At 45.9% G+C, this 16,873-nt stretch overlaps 2 protein-coding genes across 2 annotated transcripts; one reads left to right on the forward strand and one right to left on the reverse strand.

Moving 5' to 3' along the window:
• Window positions 1–4,365: 4,365 nt before the first annotated feature.
• pfdn1 (prefoldin subunit 1) lies at window positions 4,366–5,856 on the reverse strand. Its single transcript, XM_086307978.1, has 4 exons — window positions 5,761–5,856; window positions 5,259–5,425; window positions 5,088–5,172; window positions 4,366–4,549 (listed from the first exon to the last, which is right to left on the reverse strand). The coding sequence occupies exons 1-4, from the start codon at window positions 5,791–5,793 to the stop codon at window positions 4,466–4,468; spliced, it is 369 nt and encodes a 122-aa protein (XP_086164104.1). The 5' UTR covers window positions 5,794–5,856; the 3' UTR covers window positions 4,366–4,465.
• Window positions 5,857–11,431: 5,575 nt separating this feature from the next.
• On the forward strand, window positions 11,432–15,559 carry LOC147320148 (deoxycytidine kinase 2-like). The gene is made up of 8 exons (XM_086307976.1): window positions 11,432–11,709; window positions 12,800–12,918; window positions 12,992–13,075; window positions 13,164–13,273; window positions 13,548–13,695; window positions 13,818–13,933; window positions 14,013–14,112; window positions 15,215–15,559. The coding sequence occupies exons 1-8, from the start codon at window positions 11,601–11,603 to the stop codon at window positions 15,239–15,241; spliced, it is 813 nt and encodes a 270-aa protein (XP_086164102.1). The 5' UTR covers window positions 11,432–11,600; the 3' UTR covers window positions 15,242–15,559.
• Window positions 15,560–16,873: the final 1,314 nt, after the last annotated feature.

A 16,873-nucleotide genomic window follows, 5' to 3' on the forward strand; every position in this document is an offset into this window, starting at 1 on the left:
CCCAGGTGTCGTCCACATATCTGTACCAGTGGCTGGGTACTCTTCCTTTGAAAGAGCCAAGAGCCTTCCTTTCCACTTCCTCCATGTAAAGGTTGGCTACAATAGGTGACACGGGGGAGCCCATGGCACAGCCATGTTTTTGTCTGTAGAAGCCTTCGTTGTATTTGAATATGTAGTGGTGAGGCAGAGGTCTAACAGTGTGCAGATCTGATCGGGGTTGAAGTTGGTCCTGTCTTCCAACGAGCTGTCTTCTTGTAGTCGTTTTCTGATAGTCTCCACGGCCTCCGTGGTGGGTATGCAGGTGAAGAGAGAGACTACATCAAAGGACACCATAGTTTCATCTGGATCCAGGGTAAGTTTCTGGACCTTGTCGGTGAAGTCAGTGGAGTTCTTGATGTGGTGTGGGGTGTTCCCCACGAGAGGTGCAAGGATGGTAGCAAGGTGTTTAGCAATGTTGTAAGTGGCTGAGTTTATGCTACTGACTATGGGTCTGAGTGGGACAGCTTCCTTGTGGATTTTAGGAAGTCCGTAAATGCAGGGTATGGCATCCCCTGGGTAAAGGCGGTGATATGTAAGGCGGTCAATAATCCACACCTCCACAGGACAAGACTCAGCAGTCCATCTGCATCAGAGAGGACAGATGGTTTGAGAGGAGTGAAAGAAGCCATCTATGTCCACTGTGAGTGACCATCTTTGAACAGAGGCGGGGTTTACGACACAAACTCTCTGCCATCTATAATCCAGTTTTGAGATCCCTTCCCAGACGCCTTAACGCCCACTCACATCCTGGGCCATCTGACCTCAGGAATTCGCATGATAAGGTGGGGCCAGGTTTCACAATGAGCTCACCCGAAACTCTGGCTGATTGGGACCCACACCCAGTTTCCCACCTTGGCTCAGGCGATTAGAGGATCATCAGGGGGTCCTTTTGTCCCTCTGTGGGGGGAAACTCCCACTAGGTTTATATCTGGGACTCTCCACCATTTGACCTTAGAACTGAAGAAGCTTCTCGGATGAGAGGTGAAACGTCTTCAAGTAACTTAAAGAAGTCCAGACGCTTTTCTTTGCAAGCTCCTTTGACCTCAGTTAAATGCCTTCTCCAGGAACAAAATGCAGTACACAGCTGTTTCACACCTTAAGGTTCACACTCCCTTGCTACCTCCCAGAGTCCTCGAAGACACAAAAGATTCTTCCTGTGGAGTCGTCTGCTCCCACCAACTTCCTTACTACACCCCCACCATTTGTCTAACTGCATGAGTGTGAGACATGCTAAAATCCAGTGGCACCAAGGTATCATACAATAAAGTAATGTGATTAATACATAAATAAAAGAAATTCCTATACATGTCCTGCAGAGGGGCGTGGCCACAGACTGAGGTCATGAAGACAGGTACAGAGCACTCGCTGACCTCAGTGTCAGCGCTCTGATGGATCAGCTGTTTGTGACACAATAACCTGATTAGACTTAATTATCCTGACAGCAGGTGACTTCCTGTCTGACATCAAGCCCCGCCTCTAACAGCGGTATTAGCTCCTGGAAACCAAAGAAGAAGAGTACCTTCCACTTTTTTTGTGTGTGTGATTTCTTTTTGAGCCTAAAAACTACTTATAATGTGTTTTTTAAACACACAGGACTATAGTGGACAACAACAAAAGGACAACTTTGGTTTGAAATTACAGCTGAATTTAGAAAATCAAACTGGACCACTTTACAGCTTTAGAGCAGAGGTGGGGAACTCCAGACCTCGAGGGTCGGTGTCCTGCAGGTTTTAGATCTCACCCTGGGTCAACACACCTGAATCACATTACCAGGCCTCTGGAGAACTTCAAGACATGTTGAGGAGGTCATTTATCCATTTAAATCAGCTGTGTTGGATCAAGGACACATCTAAAACCTGCAGGACACCGGCCCTCGAGGCCTGGAGTTCCCCACCCGTGTTAGGGTGTCATTAAAAACCTTTAATTAGATGAAAAAACAAAAATCTTCATTATTCTTGTTTTCTGCTGTTTGCTACCAGGACGATATTAACCTGTATATTTAGCTGAACAGACGTAGTTCTTCCACCATCACTGATGCTCCTCTCCTGGCGCCTCATTGGCTGTGACACTTGGTCCTTCACTGTGGTTCCAGTTGTTAGAAGACTCTGAGATCGATGGCTGTGAAATATAGATCAAAGCTTATGTGAGTTCCTGTGGGAACCGATCCAACCAATCACAAGTTGACTGCAGCACCAGTCTCTGGTCACTCCACAGACAATCCAGCCCCAGACCATTAGCAGCAGTGGGGGCAGAGACTTGTAGGCAAGGAGGTTTTGCCTGCTAACCTACCATCGTTGTCCTGCTGATAATTCTGGTCAGTGGAGGCAACCACATGTACTGACGTGGCAAAGAAAACCTTTGTGTTGGCAGGTGGTGTTTGTTGTTGACAGCGGGGTCTGAGGAGCAGCTGCCAAACCTTCAGTTTATCATCCATGTGCTTAATCGGACTCCAGTGTTCTCGGACTTCAGGCTCACACGAGTACTGAAGTACCGGATACTCTCAACACAGTAATCTAATGTGATACTACGCTGGATACATTATCCTGGAACTAAATGATGCACACAGTTCGTGCTGGCCCACCGAGCACCGCCCCGCCCGAGTCAATCTCCTCGTCAGGTAGTCCTGTGTCTTCCTCCTCTTCGTCGTGTTCTCCTAGACCAGGCGTTACTCCTCCTCTTCATCCAGTCTGAACCTCCCTCTGCTGCGGTGTACAAAACCCTCTGCTTCACCTTTGTACTCCAACAGCAGCACTGAACCTGTCCTGGTGTCCGCTGCAGCTCACATTCAAAGAAAGACAATTTCACAGGTAATAACCATGTAATAAACACCACTACATGTAGTTACTATGGTAACAATAGTAGTAGAGGGAGAGTATTTTGCTAACCTCTCCTCTTGTTGGTGTGTCGGCGGTTTTGATTGAAAGGAGGTGGTAAACTGGTCACATGACATAAGTGGAAAGCCCAGGATGTGGGCTGGGTGGGCGTCACAGTCCGAGGATACACAGGTGACACGTACATGAACAAGTGGGCTGGCTCTCAGAAAGTTTCATGCAGTCGGGGCTCTGATGTCACTCACCTGTCCAGGTAAATGTGCGTTTCTTTCACCTTCATCTTACACCGGCAGCTTATCTGACCTTTGTAGGAGTGTTTAGCTGATTTTAGAGTTTAGAAATGTGTTAACATAGAATGCAGAACTATTGTAGAGACATTGACACTGCCCTTAATATAATAAAGGCCTCACTGTGTCGTGAACTTAGGAGTAGATTGTAGGAGACCCCTCCCCCACTTGAACTGTGAAAGTAAAACAGAGAGGCGTTAATGCTGAGTGGAAATTCCCCAGAGGATGTTTGGGTGGGGGTCTCAACATTTGTAACTGGATAACTGTGGTCTGGAAGGGAGATGGGTTTTATGACCTAGGGAGTCACCTACACCCACAGTGTTTTAACTGTCACGCACACACATCCACACGCACACTCACTCATGTGCACACACATACACACAGGTATGCACACACAGTCACACACGAGCACTCACATGGGACACGTGGGAACGCGCACATGTAGGCATTCATGTGCTCGTGCACATAGACACAGAGTTTGCAGCACACCGTGGGGGTTTTATGATGGGGTCGCCCCTACAAAACTGTGTTTCACAGACAAAGCAGTGAAGATTTTTTGCAGAGGGACACACCGGCCTCGTCTTCCCTTCTAGAAGTGCATGCTTAAATGAAGATGAATAAAGGTTTTGTGAAATGACAACTTTCGACGAATAAAAGAACCGGGGTAAAACTGATTTCGTAACACCTTTGACGTTCAGAGGATCTTCACTGTTCGGATGAATCTCTGACCAAATGAATCAGGTCGCTGCTGTTTACCTGCAGCTGTTATTTCTGCTGCTGCTCAGTTATGTGCTGATTTATCACCTGAACACTGAGAACATCATAAAACCAGAGAAATACAGGGCCTGTGCTTAGCGCTGCATCCACTCATGGTGCAGTTACACATGTGTGTTAAGCATGTGTTAGACATGCAGCTTTAAATATCTGGTAAGTTATAATTGCTTAATATAATCGCTTCATGTCCTGATCGACCTCAGGGCACAGACCTCAGGTCAGCTCTTTGAATCCTTCTGTTTCAATGGATTCAAAGTGACCGATCACATTATGACCCCGCCTCCTTTGGGCAAACGTAGTTCCATACAGTCACATGATCGTCTGCTGGTTTTAATCATCAGATCACCCACTGAGAACAGGGTTGTCTTCCTCTTCATCATCATCAAATTCAAAGTAAAGATTTAAATCACAGACTAAAAAAACCCACCAGCAGGCAGAGCGTCTTCAAGTTTTTATTGTGGAAAACTCACACGGGAAACAGCGTGTGTGTGTGTATTACAGTGTAGTTATAGTGTGTGTGTGTGATGATGATGGTCAGTGGGCTCTCCTGGACAGCAGCATCTCTCTTATGTTGTCCTCAGCTTCCTTCACGCTGCGTTCAAGGTACACCTTCCTCTGCTGGAAATCACAAGCACAAACATACTGTCAGTGCTTAGCTCTGTGTGTGTGTGTGTGTGTGTGTGTGTGTGTGTGTGTGTGTGTGTGTGTGTGTGTGTGTGTCGCACACCAACGCTGTTCCAACCTCCTGAAATCAGACTGCAGGACAATTCATTCCTTTTTTTGTGTAAATCACAACAACAGTTACATCAACGTGTTTCATTTTTAAAGTAAAGACTCTAACCCCAACTATCATGTGACCCTCTGTGTGTGTGTGAGGGGGGTCACATGATAGTTGAGATTGTTGCCAAGGGCCCCTCTATAAGCACCTGGCAACAGTGAGAAGGAAAAACTCCCTTCTGACAACCGTGTTCAGTAAGTTTAAGGTGAAACAGGTCCCAACTCTGGATAGTCCTATTTTGAGAGCTGCTCCAACCAAAGTGGGATGGATGCCGTCTCTCCTGACAAGACTAGGTTTCCCTAACCCCACGCAGAACACGCCCACACGCGTGATGTCAATCAGTAGTTAGCCAATGAGAAGAGGCGTGTGCATGCGCACCTCCAACTCTTTGATCTTCTCGTCAGCCGTCTTCTGTTTGTCTGTCAGCAGGTTGTTGATCTCCTCCTTGGACTGCAGGATGAACCTGAAACACATCATGATTGAACCAATGTGATTGGCTGACACCTGCGTGACGTTCAGGTGTGTTAAGGTTGAAGGTAGGTGACTCACATGCGCCCCACACCCTCATAGAGTCGCGTGTTGTCGGGCAGCGTGGCGATCTCGGCGTGCGTCAGTTTGGCGTGCTTCTGAACGCGCGTCAGCTGATCGATCTGCAGATCGGCCATCTTGACTTTCTGCTGCGTGTCAATCATCTTCACCTGCAGCTCGGAGAAGGCCTGCGGAGCGCACCTGGGTTAGTCCCCATGGTAACAGAGCCTGCCCACTGTGAAGTACCCGCCCCCTTTAGCCCTACGTCACGGCGTCTCACCAGAGACCCACAACCCACTCGCACACGATTCCGCTGCGTCAGTATGACATTAGGGGCTCTAACTACCTCACGGTGACGACACAAGGCCTGAGCGCAGCTGTGTTAAAGTCACGAGCGTGACGGTCTCGGTGTCCCGCGGACACAGACGAGGTCGTAGGCAGTTTAAATCGGAAACTGTGGAAAAAAACACTCGACCACGTGTGAAACAGCCGCGCTAGTCACACACAGGTGAGGAGCTCCTACCTTTTTCAGCTCCAGATCTACGGGCGCCGCCATCTTCTTTCTGCTCCCGACTCTGAGGACACACTGCGCATGCGTGAGAGCCTTCTTCTTCTTCCTTTATCTTTTTATGGGCGTAGCAAAGAGCGTCAAGTGCACTACCGCCACCTGCTGGACTGGAGTGTCTGTCTTGTTAATGTTTGCTTATAATGGAGCACTGTAACAAAAAATAATTTCCCCCAGCGATCAATAAAGTATTCTGATTCTTATTAGCTGTGTCCCAAAACGTCTTTCGGAGGACCCCGGCCTTCGCGGTCTACGTGGGCCAGGTCCTCCAAAGACCGAGAAGGCCGGAAGTGCGAGGCTGTGAAATAAGACGGTCCAGCCTTCAGATCTGCGTCACCGCTGTCTCGGTGGAGTTTAATAAACTCGGCCGTCTGCTCCTTGCTGTCTAAAATATAACAGGACACTGGAGTAAACTCGACCATCTCACACTTCTGTTTAATCAGTTTTCTGTTTGATGTTTATTCAGCTGGGTTATTCAGAGACTTGACGAAGGCATTTGAGTCTATAGATCCTGATATATTAATAAGAAATCTGGAACGTTATGGTGTCAGAGGGGTCGCTCTAGATTGGGCCCGGAGTTATTTAGGTGACAGGAAGCAGTTTGTGAAATTATATGGTGGTTGCTCCTTATGTATGCACATTGCTTGTGGTGTACCCCAAGGGTCAGTTTTGGGTCCAAAATTCTTCAACTTGTACATTAACAACATCTGTAAAGTGTCCAAAGTATTAAAAGTGGTTCTCTTTGCTGATGATACAAACATCTTCTGCTCTGGTGATGATCTGCAGAATTTATTGGAGGATATGAAATAAGTAAAGTGAAGTTCTGGCTTGATAAAAACAAATTATCATTAAATTTGAATAAATCTAAACTTATGTTATTTGGAAATAGTAGTTTAAATACAAATGCAAAGATTCAAATAAATGGTGTTGATATTGAAAGAGTCAGTGAAAATAAATTTCTGGGGGTAATAACAGATGAAAAACTTAACTGGGAGCTCACGTAAGATATATTCATTCCAACGTATCACGAAGCATTGCAGTACTAAACAAGGCAAAGCAGGTATTAGACAAACATCCCTTCATGTTCTCTACTGTTCACTGGTTTCACCTTACTTAAGCTATTGTGCAGAGGTCTGGGGCAACAACTATAAAACCACATTACACTCACTTTGTACTCTTCAAAAAAAAAAGCAGTTCGAATCATCCACAGTGCAGGTTACAGGATCGTACAAACTCACTATTTTTGCACTGAAATATTGAAAATCGCCAATCTAGTAAAATTCCAAACAGCACAAATTCTAATCAAAGAAAAAAATAAGGAACTGGCAGGTAATATTCAGAGTACGTTTTTTCTTGTTGAAAGAAGGAAGCTATAATTTAAGGGCTTTTTGTCACTTCACAACAGGGAAGGTTCGTACTAAAAGGAAAAGCTTTTGTGTTTCTGTGCATGGAGTGAAACTGTGGAACAGTCTGAATATGGAATGAAAGCAACGTCAAAACATAGAACAGTTCAAAAAGAGTTATAAAAATATGATCTTCTCAAACTATAAAGAAAAGGAAAATATTGAAATTAAGTGAATCTCTATTTTAAAAATGTCATGATGTGATATTATAGTATATAGTTGTTCACTATTTTTATTACAGATTATATCAATGAGGAAGCAACTAAATATTTTTTTTTCTTCTTCTTTTAGAGGGAAAGAGAAACAGCTGAGAAGAGGGACGGGGGAGAAGGGCAAAAAACAAAAACCAACAGAATGGGCAGAGAAAAAAATGCATATATCAATCACCTGGATCACCTGTTGAGAAAGAAAAAAGAAAACAAGCAGAAGAGAACAAGAGTAATAGAATAAACAACATCACAATGATATATGGGAATATGACAGTAAATACTAAATATTAAACATTATTGTGCAGCACATAAGATCAACAGAACACAGTGTGCTTTGAGGTAGGAGCCAAAAAGGGTGTAGTTTGTGGGTGTGATCACCCGTGTGTACACCTGTGAGCATGGACGCGCTTGTTTTTAAAAGGTTCCTTCATGTAATGATCTGCTAGAGGGTGTGGGGGGGCCACAGCCCCGTCCTCCAGGGCATGAAGCAGGTATGGAGGAGATCAAAACTCCAGACATCCAGAGGCCCCCAGAACACAAGAGACCAAGGAAGACCAACAGAGGGGCAGCCGCGCCACTGTCCCAGAAAGAGCTGAGGAGAGTCCCAGATGAGGGCTCACTCAGCAGCCGCGGAGCAGAAGCCAGGGGGAGTTGCAGTGACGCGCCCGTGAGCTCCGCCGGCAGCCAGCCGTGCCTGAGTGACCGAGCCCCAGGCCGAGAGGCCGGGGGCACCCCACCTCCGAAGTGGCCCGAGCGAGCCCCAGGCTCCAGGCCCCGATAAGCGGCCGCCAAGGAGTGAGTCGGTGTGTACCCGGACGCCCATCCCCGGACACAAAGAACCACCAATGCACCGCAACTAAATATTAACTGATAACTTATGGGATTAAATCGGTGTGTACTTCTTCCCACTTCCTTTCAACGTGTAAACGAATCAGAACAGCAGCGATATTGAAATGCATTGACTTTTGTATAGTATAACTTTCTCTCTCTTATTTTCTTTACTCAAATCAAATCAAATCACTTTTATTGTCACATCACATGTGCAGGTACATTGGTACAGCACATTCGAGTGAAATTCTTGTGTGCGAGCTTCACAAGCAACAGAGTTGTGCAAAATACAATAACATAAACAGGCAAAATATACGAATGGCTAAATCTGAAACTAATAAATATATGTACAATATATAATAGTATATGCAAAAAAAATAATAATAATTTCTGGATGTGTATACTAAATGTTTTTCTACGTGTGTGTGTGTGTGTGTGTGTGTGTGTGTGTGTGTATACACATATTTTACAAATTAAATAGAGTCAACAATAAATAAAATATATAAAATATACAGAGTTGAATATGTGCAAAACAGTGGCATTTATATACAGTGTGGAGTGCATAATGTTAAAGTTCCAGTAGTGAAGCTGAGGTGTCTATGACGTGTTCAGCAGTCTGATGGCCTGGTGGAAGAAGCTGTCTCTCAGTCTGCTGGTACGGGACCGGATGCTGCAGAACCTCCTTCCTGATGGAAGCAGTCTGAACAGTTTATGGCTGGGGTGACTGGAGTCCTTGATGATCCTACCCGCTTTCCTCAGGCACCGCTTCCTGTAGATGTCTTGGAGGGAGGGAAGCTCACCTCCAATTATCCGTTCAGAGCACCGCACTACTCGCTGGAGAGCTTTGCAGTTGTAGGCGGTGCTGTTGCCATACCAGGTGGTGATGCATCCAGTGAGGATGCTCTCAATGGCACAGTGATAGAAGGTCCTGAGGATGCGGGGGCTCATGCCGAATCTTTTCAGTCTCCTGAGAAAGAAGAGGCGCTGCTGCGCCTTCTTCACTGTTTTGTTTGTGTGTACTGACCACGTAAGATCCTCAGCCAGATGTACTCCAAGGAACCGGAAGCTGCTCACTCTCTCCACAGCAGCGCCGTTGATGGTGATGGGGGTGTGTACTTCTCTGCACCTCCGGAAGTCCACTATCAACTCCTTTGTCTTTGCGACGTTGAGGGTGAGATGGTTGTCTTGACACCAGTGGGTCAGGGCGCTGACCTCCTCCCTGTAAGCCGTCTCATCACCGTTGGTGATAAGACCCACCACTGTAGTGTCGTCTGCAAACTTCACAATGATGTTGGAGTTGTTAGTGGCTGTGCAGTCGTAGGTGTAGAGTGAGTACAGGAGAGGGCTCAGTACACACCCCTGTGGAGCACCAGTGTTCAGTGTGATGGGGGATGAGGTGATGCTGCCCAGTCTGACCACCTGGCGTCTGTCAGACAGGAAGCTAAGGATCCAGCTGCAGAGGGAGCTGCTCAGTCCTAGATCCTGCAGTTTCCTGTCCAGCTTCGAGGGAACGATGGTATTGAATGCTGAGCTGTAATCTACAAACAGCATCCTCACATACGTGTCTCTCTTCTCCAGGTGTGACAGGGCAGTGTGTAGTGTCAGGGCTATGGCATCATCAGTGGACCTGTTGTGGCGGTATGCGAACTGTAGAGGGTCCAGTGAGTCGGGTAGTGCAGAGCGGATGAAGTCCCTGACCAGCTTCTCGAAGCATTTGCTTACGATGGGGGTCAGGGCTACAGGTCGCCAGTCGTTCAATGAGGAGATGGTGGAGGATTTGGGTACAGGGACGATGGTGGCCATTTTGAAGCAGGCTGGGACTACAGACAGAGAGAGGGAAAGGTTGAAGATGTGTGTGAACACTCCAGCCAGCTGAGCCGCGCATGACTTGAGGACGCGGCCGGGAATCCCGTCCGGACCAGTAGCTTTGCGTGCGTTCACCTTCCTGAAGCACCTCCGCACATCCTCCTCAGACACAGTGTGCGCACTGACGTCATCCGCGGTGCGCACACTGTCCGGTCTCATGGTGTTCGCTGTGTCGAATCTAGCGTAGAATACGTTCCTCACACAGAGAGGCCGTGGTCTGCGGTGTGCTGGTTTTCCCTCTAAAGTCTGTGATCGTGTTTAGTCCCTGCCACATACTCCACATACTAAATGTACCTGTATATTGTTTACATGTTTGAAATAAATTAACAAACAAACAATATGGACATTCTGTGTCCATTGTTTATTTCATTCTGAAACCTAATTTTTATTTACTTTATTCCAAACAGAAGTGTTTATTTATTATTCTGAAAGCTGGAGACAGTGCCAAATAGTTCACTGATATTTTGTTGAATTACAATGTGGACACTCTGCAATAATTTAACAGAAGTGCTTGTGTTTTACTTGAAGTTTTATTTTTTCAATGTTTTTCTATTTAAAGTTTTCAGGGATAAGCCTCTTGAATTTCTCTAAGTAGAAATATATGTAAAAAAAAATATTTTAAATTTTCTTGTAGTTTATTGCACATTTTTGCAATTTATGTAATTACTATGGACTTAATGCAGACATATTATTAAAATTTGGGCTATAACGGTTGTATTGATGTATAGCAACTTGAAATGCTACTACACCATGTAAAAATATAAAGTAAGCTCTGGCAGACTTGGTTCTATGGTAGGTCTTAAAGGGTTAAATCATCAAACTGTAAATCATAGATTTTGAATTGTTATTGATCCTTTACTCCTGGTCCTCAAGTGTATATTTATTCTCTTACTCTTCTTATATTTATTGTTTGTTTACTTGCACTGCTGTAGCTGCAGCCTCGTCGTCTCGTCTCTATATGCTGGACTGTCTGTAGCGGAGATGACAATAAAGTTTACTTTGACTTCAGCAGCGCGCAGGCGCACCGAGGGCTCTCGCGCTCACTTTTCGCGTATAAAATTTCGAAAAAACATCGGTGCAAATTATAAGTCTGTATCATGATGTCTGGTGTTTTCGTGTTTGTTGGTTTGTTTTTATTTTGCGGGTTGGTGATTAGATGCTGCTCCAGCCAGCCAGAGAATCCCCCGCTCAAAAACCGCTACTGTTTCCCCCCACTGTGTTTCTCTCCTCTGTGGATGAGATGAAAGGCTGCTGTGAACACAGGTAACAGAAGGTAGAGCCAGGCAGGTGGAGTGAGGCAGGTGTGATGTTGGACATGAAGGAAACTGAAGGAAGTCTGCACTCCTCCTCCTCTGCTCATGCGTGACTCCGCCCCCGGAAACGGAAGTCTGTATGCGCGCGGAGTTTAATTTGAGCAGCATCTCGCGCGCCGGTCAGTGGGTTTCAAAACAGCAGCGAGCAATAATCGATAATCAGCGATCGATCCGTGAACATGGCGACCCCCCCGAAGAGGCCGTGCCCCCCTCCCCGCAGCCCGCCGCTGAACGGCAGCTTTTCCCGTCAAAGGAAGGAGAAGAAGATCTCCATCGAAGGAAACATAGGTGAGCTCACCGGGACGCTCACGGACCCAGACCGACCCGGACCGACCGGGGCAAACGGAGCCGGGGGACCGACCCGGACCGCCGGTTAACGAGCTCTCAGGCCCGGGTCTGTAAGTCCGTGAGCCTCCCGCCTTCACGGAAACAAGTGGCGCCAAAACCGCCCGCTTATCATCAATAATCAGCTGTTTGTGATCGATAAATAGCTGTTTCTAGTCACAGTTAGCTGTCCATGGTCAATTGCTGTTTATATCGCAAATCAATTGTTTGTAGTCAATACTCAGCCCTGTGTTCAATAACCAGCTGTTTATAGTCAAAATTTGCTGTCAACAGTCAGTAATCATCTGGACGTTTCCATCAACCGAGTGATTTCTTACGATAATCGATTGATCATCAGCTGTTTGAACTCAATTATAAGCTGTTTGTCTTTGAAAATCAGCTGTTTGTGATCAATAATCAGCAGTTTTTAATGGAGCTGTGCTGCTGGGGTTAGAAGGCGGAGGTTTAAATTTGGGTGTTAAATAGGTGGAGCTTGCTCCTTTAGGTGTTTGAAGGTGAACGCTGGTCATGTGGAGTCTGTGGGCGGGGCTCAGGTGAGCCAGACTGATGGAGGTTTGCAAGTCGAGGTCAGACCTCCAAAGGTTGATTCTGTTCATCTGGACGCAGCGTTTTGTGGAGAAACGTTCTGTCACTCATCCAGGTGACTTCTTCAGTCTCAGGTCAGAGTTTTGATCTCCAGAGCGAGGACGTGACCTCATCACTGAGGTTGGGGTCAGGTGACAGCGTGAGGAGTGTGAGCAGAGACAATCAGAGGTTGAATCAGCTGCTCATGGTTGCCATGGTTTTACTTGATCCTGCGGTCACATGACTTCCTGCAAAAGTCAGCTGTTTCGGTCCTTTTCTTAAGCCCCACCCACACAGGAAGTCCTACGGCATCAGCATTAATGCTGATTTCCTGTATTAGTGTGTGGAGCATCAGTAGCTCATGTCATGTCAGGGTTACCTGAACAGGTGTGATTCCTCCAATCAGGCAGGACCAGAGATCTGTCACATTTCTGTGTCTCACCCGTGTGTCTCACCCGTGTGCCTCCAGCTGCAGGAAAGTCGACATTTGTGCGCCTCCTTCAGGCAGCATCAGAGGACTGGGAGGTCATCCCTGAACCCATTGGCAAGTGGTGCAACGTGCAGAATGACAGCGATGACGTTTACCTGGTGAGCCTGAATGCAGCACACATTCTCTAAAGTCTGTGTTTACTTGCTTGTTTACCTGCTTGTTTACCTGCAGGAGCTGAGCTCATCTCAAAAGAGTGGAGGAAACCTGCTGCAGATGCTGTACGATAAACCCAGCCGCTGGTCCTACACCTTCCAGGTAACACACCTGGCTCCATCCCCTACCATAGCAGCACTGTGTGTCAGACTATGTGTACCTGTCTCAAGTGAGTCTCACCTGTGTGCAGAGCTACGCGTGTCTGAGCAGAGTTCGAGCTCAGCTTCAGTCACCATCAATCAAACTTCAGCAGGCAGAAAACCCCGTCCAGTTCTACGAGCGCTCCGTCTACTCCGACAGGTAACTTACCTGACAGGTCTCCAAAAGGTTGCTTCTGTTCATCTGCACGTAGCGTTTCATCATCATCAGGTGACGTCTTCAGTCTCAGCTGACTGCAGGTTTCAATCTTATAAACATAATGACTGAAACCAGCCCACTGAGGGAACAATGGGCTGGGAGGTCAGTTCCTTAATCTTAATTATGTAAATTCTCATGACCATTGATCACCTGACAGGTAACTCGCACGCATTTAACACAGACACAGGTGTGAGACATGTAACTCCTGTGTGTACAGGTACGTGTTTGCGTCAAACCTGTTTGAGAGTGGCGACCTGTCGGAGACGGAGTGGAGTGTGTATCAGGACTGGCACACCTGGTTACTGAACCAGTTTGAGTCCGACATCGCTCTCGACGCCATCATCTACCTCAGAGCCCCGCCACAGGTAAAGACGTACAGGAGAACCTGGAGAGTCCTGCCACCTCAGGGTAAACGCATCGCCCTCTGTGATGGGCTCTCCTTCCTTCGGTTGCCTTCAGGTGCCGTGTTTGTGTGTGTATTTTTCAGCGCTGCATGCAGCGGCTGCTTCATCGCGGCCGGCAAGAAGAGCAGGAAATTCCTCTGGAGTACCTTGAGCAGCTGCACTTCAAACATGAAGCCTGGCTCTACCACAGGAACCTCAGGTAACTATATGCCACTGAGCGTGCTCAGAGCCTCAGCGGTGCGTTCAGGAGCGCCTTTTTAACCTGTGTTTGCATTAAGGTTGGACTTTGATTATTTGAGCGAACTTCCTGTTCTCGTCCTGGACGTCAACGACGACTTCAAGAACGACCGCATCAAACAGGAAGCCATCATCGACAAGGTCAGTCTGAGCTTTTATTTTGAAGGTTTTCCTTCTGATGATGGTGGTTTTATTTGTTTTTCATACACGTCCCAAACCGCTCTGTTTCTTCTCTTGGTTACAAACAACCAGTGAACCACTTCTTGTTTGCTTTTATGTAGAAGTCATTGACTCCTCGTCTGTATAACGAGTGACTCTGTTTGTCAGGAGTACCGTCACTGTCAGGGTAAATTGTTAAATGTTGCCATTGTTGCACTTAAATGTGTAAACCGTGCCTTAAACTGCGTGGTTAGATATTCTTCTGTTCGTCCGACACATCTATGATGCTGGAGGAGGTAATCAGCTGTAGCTGTTTAACCACAGGCAGGTTTCATGTGAGATTCTGGTTTCCTTATCTTGTGAAGGATGTCCACTCCCGGCCATTTAGGGGCTCGCCTATGCTTGCATATGGTGAACCATTAATGTTAAGCCATATACGGGTGTGGGGAGATGGCCTTTGGATAACCAGGAAATGTGGTTAACAGTTGTGAGCATATATTGTGTGGCAAGAAGACACACACACAGACGCATGCGGTGATTTTAACCATTTGTGGGTGTTACAATGGGTGGTGCTTGCATTCACTGAATAAAAGGCTGCAGGGAAGGCTGTTTCTTGGAAGTTGGCTAGCAAACAGTGGGGGGTGATGCGTCTCTGAACTAGCGGGCCTGCTGAAGCGCAGACCCAACGATCGCCACGAGAGGAAAGACCGTCAAGCTTTTATTGGGGTTTTTAACAATCAGTATCTTAATTCTTAATAGAAATCTCAGTCTTTGCTGCATTTTATATTCTGACGTGTGCCTGTTTATATAAAGCAACACGCCTAACATGTGTTTAATCTGTTTTTGAACATCGTTCCTGAGAGTAACTGAATAAACTGTGTAAACTCTGTGACCTGCGCAAAAGTTTGTATACTTTGAAGTGACAGTAAAATATGTCAGATTCTTCCATGTTTGGCTGTTTGTTCATGTATGTGCTGCTTCCATCTTTCTGTGCTTGTATTTAATTCTCATTTAACTTTCACCTGGTGGTTTTATTTTGAAAGGCTTTTGTAATCTGGTAACAGGACTTAATTTTTGTCTGCAGGTCAGAGAGTTTCTCACCACACTGTGAAGCTCATCCACCAATGAGAGGTGCTGGGAGAAGTGGTGGCGCGTCTGATTGGAAGACTGATGTGTTTGTTTTTTTGTTGTTGTTTTGTTTCTTTAACTTGTTTTTATATTTTTGTAGTTTAACTGTGTGTGTGTGTGTGTGTGTGTGTGTGTGTGTGTGTGTCCATGATATATTTACTTGCTCTTAGCTTCATATTTATCCTTCAGTCTGATCATTCCTGTTTGTCCTGACAATGAGGTGTTGTTGAAGCCACCACGATGCCTTCAGGGACCGTTGGTGTTCTGGTTTCTGTGTGAATAAAGTCAAACTGAATGAGCACGCCTAGTTTTTTTTAAAGACCAAAGTCCAACATGTCAGTGAAGTGTGTGTGTGTGTGTGTGTGTGTGTGTGTGTGTGTGTGTGTGTGTGTGTGTGTGTGTGTGTGTGTGTGTGTGTGTGTGTGTGTGTGTGTGTGTGTGTGTGTGTTCAGGCTCGCTCACAGCTCAGAGGTTTAACTCTGTGAAGCTGGATTTAAGAAATAACTAACTAGTTATTGGAGCATGTTTAGCGCTGTCTTGTGGCGGTAAAGGACGTGACAGTGTAGTCAGGTTAACCAGCGGGCCACCTGACTCAAACAGGCTCCCCTCCACACTGATTCATTCAGTCTACAGACCCGAACATCACAGCTAATGAGTGGATTCACGTGTTTCACTGCAGCTCGCCACAGCGAGAAACCGCCGACAGCATCAGAGAGACACAACGACGAGCCTCTACAGTTCTTATTTACCTCTCAGTTATTGGTTCAGTCGTTAGTTAGCGCCAACCAGGTGACGTCATGTTTTGTACAGGCACAGGATGGCACTATGGACACTCCTTTAAAGGCCGTGCCACAGATAAACCTGTGACGGTGTCAAAGTAGGGCTCTTTGCTGGAAACCAACCTGAACACGTATGTTTGACCTCTGAGGGTTACTCAGACTGAGTGTGATGGATGATTACAGAGGTCGGTAATGATCAACTGAGAGACGGCGAAGCGTGACGGGAACAACGTCGAGTCATCGTGAACAAGGCAGATTCACTAATGACCTATACACAGACTGGGATGTTCACTAAACATTTCTTTTGTCCCGTAGCTCACAGACTGATTTATGATTGGTTGGTTGATTTGTTGATCAGTAGAAACTCGGTAGAAACAGTTTCATGTTTGAGACATTTTGTATTTCCAAAGAGAAACTTTGTCACAGAAAGAAACAGCCAAACATGAACTGAACAATTCAGTTTATTTTCAATTCAAAGTCTAAAATCAGACAGATTTTAAATGGAGTCTGGTCTGTTTGATCAGAGCCTGAATGTGAACTAAGACTGACGGGAAGGAGCAGTTTGAGCTTGAATAAAATCTAAAATCAGACAGTTTTTAAATGGAGTCTGGTGTGGCATACTGACGGTTTCATTTTAAGGCTTTTCAGAATCAGAATACTTTATTGATCCCTGGGGGAAATTATTTTTTTGTCACAGTGCTCCATTATAAACCAACATTAAAGAGACAGACAATACGCTAACTAAGAATAGTACAATATATACACACGTATATATATATATATATATATATATATATATATATATATATATATATATATATATAAAAGTCACTCAT

This window comes from Aulonocara sp. 'chitande type north' Nkhata Bay, linkage group LG10, assembly GCF_057382095.1.
Source record: "Aulonocara sp. 'chitande type north' Nkhata Bay isolate Kocher_YH1m ecotype deep benthic linkage group LG10, A_spYH_male_GT1.1, whole genome shotgun sequence".
NCBI lineage: Eukaryota > Metazoa > Chordata > Actinopteri > Cichliformes > Cichlidae > Aulonocara > Aulonocara sp. 'chitande type north' Nkhata Bay.

Excerpts from the sequence above, each read along its gene's own strand:
- pfdn1 (XM_086307978.1), bottom strand. The coding sequence starts at position 5,793 with ATGGCGGCGCCCGTAGATCTGGAGCTGAAAAAG. Across the intron at positions 5,426-5,760 it reads TAGATCTGGAGCTGAAAAAG|GCCTTCTCCGAGCTGCAGGT; the intron begins GTAGGAGCTCCT and ends TGCGCTCCGCAG. Across the intron at positions 5,173-5,258 it reads TATGAGGGTGTGGGGCGCAT|GTTCATCCTGCAGTCCAAGG; the intron begins GTGAGTCACCTA and ends GATGTGTTTCAG.
- LOC147320148 (XM_086307976.1), top strand. The coding sequence starts at position 11,601 with ATGGCGACCCCCCCGAAGAGGCCGTGCCCCCCTCCCCGCAGCCCGCCG. Across the intron at positions 11,710-12,799 it reads CTCCATCGAAGGAAACATAG|CTGCAGGAAAGTCGACATTT; the intron begins GTGAGCTCACCG and ends GTGTGCCTCCAG. Across the intron at positions 13,934-14,012 it reads CTCTACCACAGGAACCTCAG|GTTGGACTTTGATTATTTGA; the intron begins GTAACTATATGC and ends GTTTGCATTAAG.